Genomic DNA, 4110 nt, shown 5'->3' on the forward strand with positions numbered 1-4110 from the left:
AAAATAATCAAAACAGCCCTTGAGGAGAACTGGTTAAATACATTATAGTCCACCAATACAATGGAATATTAGGCAGTTGTTAAAAATAACGATCTGCATGTGGCAACACAGAATGATGCTCATAATATGTGTGAAATAGAAAAAGGAAATTGCATTATAGTGTGTAAATTGTGAAGTAACCTTGTCGAATCCAAATATATATGGTTGTATATATTTCATTCAGTGTAAACATTTTATTTTATTTATGCATACAAGATAGCTGAAATGATGTTAACATTGATTGTCTCTGAGTCATGGGCTGGCTTTTTGCTCTCAGATCCCTCTCCCACATCTCTCTGTCCTTTACTGCATCACAAGGAACTACATATCTTTGTGTCCCTTTCCCTCTGGCTCCCAAATAAGTTCAAGTATTTGGAGGCAATGTTGTAAGATTAGACGGTGGAAGGAGGGGAGAAGCCAGGGTCTTTCCTCCGCTTACTGTCTGCTTTGGGCCATGTCTCCAGCAGCCACAGTAGCACCTCTGCTCCACCTCTGTAGTCTAGTGAGGCTTTTCCTTTGTGGCTCCATTTCCCACCAGGCTGACCTATTATAGTTCCAGCTTCCACTATCAGCATCTCATCTTTAATGACAATGGCCCCTCTCTATCCTGTCAGCCTCAGTGTGGCAGCACTTTCTGCTTCTGCTAATGTCTAGATTGCCTTATGCTCCCTCTTTGGATCCTCAGTTCATCAATGACCCTCCTAAGTAAGTCCTTGTATGAAATTTCCTCTGCGTAAAATACCTAGAACAATTTCTCTTTTCTGACTGGAACCTGATTGACACAGGTAATTGGATGGGGAGGAGGGAAAATACTTTCAATGTTGTTTGTTTGACAAAATAACACAATACCAGGGGGAAAGGGACCATTCTAAAAATTTTCTTCCAAAAAACGAAAATCTGAGGAAACTTCATGTTTTACAGAGTGATCACAGAGTAATAAAAGAAATTGTCTTTCAATCATAAACATTATACAATAAATGACTACTGTAATCCATGATCCTTCACCATCCTAAATAATAAACTTTCCTTAACATTCATTATTGTTTCAATTTAAACTAGAAACAAATCAAACCTTATACTCTTTGGCCCTGTTTGATCTGTGGCACCACATTTTCATATGGCATGTTGTTCTGTCTCCCAATTTGGTTGATATGCTGACCTTACAGGAAAGACCTACCTAGCTATCCCTGGAGGGTCACCACAGATTGGCCAAGATTAAAATGATGGATAATGTCCAATGTGGGTAAAGGTATGAGAATACCTGGACTTAAATACTTTAATTTGGCATCTTGCAAGATTTTCCTTAGTTATCACTACACTATAGATTCTTGAAGAGCAAGGATTATTTCTTGTTTTTCTGTAAACTCAGTTTATAGCACACTATCTTGGACTTAACTAGGTGTTCAAAAAGATATTGTCTTGGTGTGCCCTGAATTTCACTAAGATACCATTCCACTCTTGACCAGGAAAGGGATCACATTTCTCCTCTGCTACCTCTAGGGCTTAAATAAACACCATCAAAATTAAAATGGACTAGAATGGGGATACTCCATCCTCAGTCTCAGACACTCTTCATCACATCCTGAAATATTGAAATATCACTAGATTTCCAGGCTCAGCTTATAGTCTACCTGTGTTCATGAAATATTGCTGATTATCTTGCCCAAAACTGATCTATCTTCAGTCTAAATTATTTTTACAGAACTTATCATTATCTACTTTAGATAATTTATATACTTCTTCTCTTCCTTACTGAATTATAGGATTATTCCCAACACTTAATAAAGACAGGAATCAGGTCTAATATATTACGAGACCTCCCAAGTACAAGCACACTATTTGCTAATATAATTTATTTGTTAGATGGAAAAATGAATGAATGAATGAATGAACAAACAAAAGAGGCATAGATTAGTCCAGACAAAAAGAGTCCAAAGCCTGAAAGATAAGATCTGTTATGTTTAATTTAAACCTATGCAACCTTTTTTTTTACCATTAGTAAGAATTTATTTTAATATTAGCCTAAGTAGAACACAATCAGGAAAGTAAATCTACAGAAACATTATATAATGCATCCCAAGTAAAATGTTCAGAATATTCAACATTTTGGGATAATATAATCGAAAATAAATCTTTATAGTGAATGCTCTATTTTTATGGATGAATTATATCTAACCTTTCTACCAGAAAACTATCAATACTTACGGATAATCTAGTTTATTTTATAGGTCTTGAGACCACTTACCATAATCAGAATTTCATAAAGTATCTATTTTGAGTTATGTGAATTTTAAAACCATATATTTAGGCCATTATACACATCAGATCAATTATTCATTTGTAAAACTAATTTTATAAGGGCATAAATTCCTCTATGATGCTACAGTAAATGTTTCAATATCACTGTGAGAGGGGGGGTCCTTAAAAAATAACAGCAATTCCTATTGGCACAAGTGCTTTTGAATTTACTCTTCCCAAACCAGTAAAGCTTTGACATTGGGCAAGATTATTTTTGTCACTTTCTATTTATATTTTATAGGAAAACAGTGAACACAACCATTCCACTCTACTACTATCATCTTCAGGATAATAGTAGTTTCTCAAAGTACAATAGATCAACTGACTTGATAGTTAATCTTTTTAAGGCAATTACTGGGCTTTTTATTTCACAGAACACAATCCATCATTTTTGTTGGTCTTTTTTTTTTAATTTGGTTCCTTGGATTATGAAGTTAAAGATTCTGACTCAAATTTTTTTTTACAAGTTTGTCACTGTTTCATTTTTTACTCTAATATCAAATTAACTACATTTGAGGTTTTTTTGTCAAAGTCTCCATATTTAATTCATTTTTCTTCATGATTCCAAATCCATTTGGGTTCTAGGAGAAAACGTGTGAATGCTCCCTACATATTTCTTTTATTAAAATATGAAGATTAGGGAAAAATCTAATAAATTTGTGAAACTGCATTTAGAATTTGGACCCAAATGCTAACATTCACACCATAAAATTTTCTACACATTCTACAGATGTAGGAGGCTTATTAATTCATATTATTCTACAAATATATACTCTATATTTAATTTGATTTAACCACATTCCATAAGTTGAATTTGAAGGGTGTTTTTAAAGTGTGGAGAAGTTAGTGTTTATTTTTGTAATCCAACAACTTTATCCAAAAACGCAGAAAATTTTTCTGGCTGGCCAGGAGGAAAACATTTCAGTGTTGAAATGTCCATTGACTGTAACATCCCAGGAAGCGTGCCGCAGGTACAGTAGAAGAGATGCCCGTCTTTGTGTAGCTGCTTTGCCAATTCCAGCTGATGATTGTTCATCAACTTTTCATTTATAACCACTGTGAGTGGCTTTCTTTTTTCCAGACTCTCCAAACAGCTTCCTGCACCTGCGTGACTAATAACAAGATCTGCTTTCTGAAGGTCTTCTTTCAATGAATCCTTGTATCTGTAAACATCCAGAGTAAGTGACTCCGTACTGAATGGTTCAGGTACCACCTTTCCTCTACCTATTTGTAGGACAAGTCAGTTGTAACGCAGGCTCTAGATTATCACGTCGTGAAAGAAATGGCCCAGCAAGAACTAGGAGACCACGCAAAGACTCTGAAAAAGGTGTCGCAAACTAGGGAGGGAGAGCAAGGAACAGGGTCGTCGTGGCCCACAGCTGGGGCTGCGCGAGCCACGAGCCCTGAGAAGGCGCGCTCGGGGGACGCCGGCCGCGAGGGTGCCTGAGGCGGAGGAAAGGCACGGCGGCCTCGGCCCGAGCGCCGGGGCAGAGCTGGGGCAGGGCGCCCAGCAGGACCGGCCGGGTCGGGCTGCGCAGAGCCCGACGGAGCGTGTCGACTGCGCGGCCCCGAGCGGGCCTGAGGAGCGGCCAGCGAGGCGGGCCCGGGCCCGGGAGTATGCAACATTTTTTAATCGGTAAAATATTTAATCATTTTGGTAGCATGTTTTTTTCATAATTGCATGAACTTTCACATCTTTATAATGCTGTTAACTTTTTGAAAATATTTTTAGTATCATTATGAAAATGTCACAAAGTTAAAATTGTTATTGCC

The 4110-nt window shown here is 37.5% G+C and overlaps 1 protein-coding gene across 1 annotated transcript; it reads right to left on the bottom strand.

The window, feature by feature from the left end:
- Positions 1–3187: 3187 nt before the first annotated feature.
- LOC137757322 (UDP-N-acetylglucosamine transferase subunit ALG13-like) lies at positions 3188–3521 on the bottom strand. The gene has a single exon (XM_068534048.1). It carries the CDS (start codon positions 3371–3373, stop codon positions 3188–3190), a length of 186 nt encoding a protein of 61 aa, XP_068390149.1. The 5' UTR covers positions 3374–3521.
- Positions 3522–4110: the final 589 nt, after the last annotated feature.

Source organism: Eschrichtius robustus, chromosome X, assembly GCF_028021215.1.
Source record: "Eschrichtius robustus isolate mEscRob2 chromosome X, mEscRob2.pri, whole genome shotgun sequence".
In the NCBI taxonomy this organism is placed as follows: domain Eukaryota; kingdom Metazoa; phylum Chordata; class Mammalia; order Artiodactyla; family Eschrichtiidae; genus Eschrichtius; species Eschrichtius robustus.

What these genes read in the sequence shown, in the direction of transcription:
- LOC137757322 (XM_068534048.1), bottom strand. Translation starts at nt 3,373, where the DNA reads ATGAACAATCATCAGCTGGAATTGGCAAAGCAGCTACACAAAGACGGG.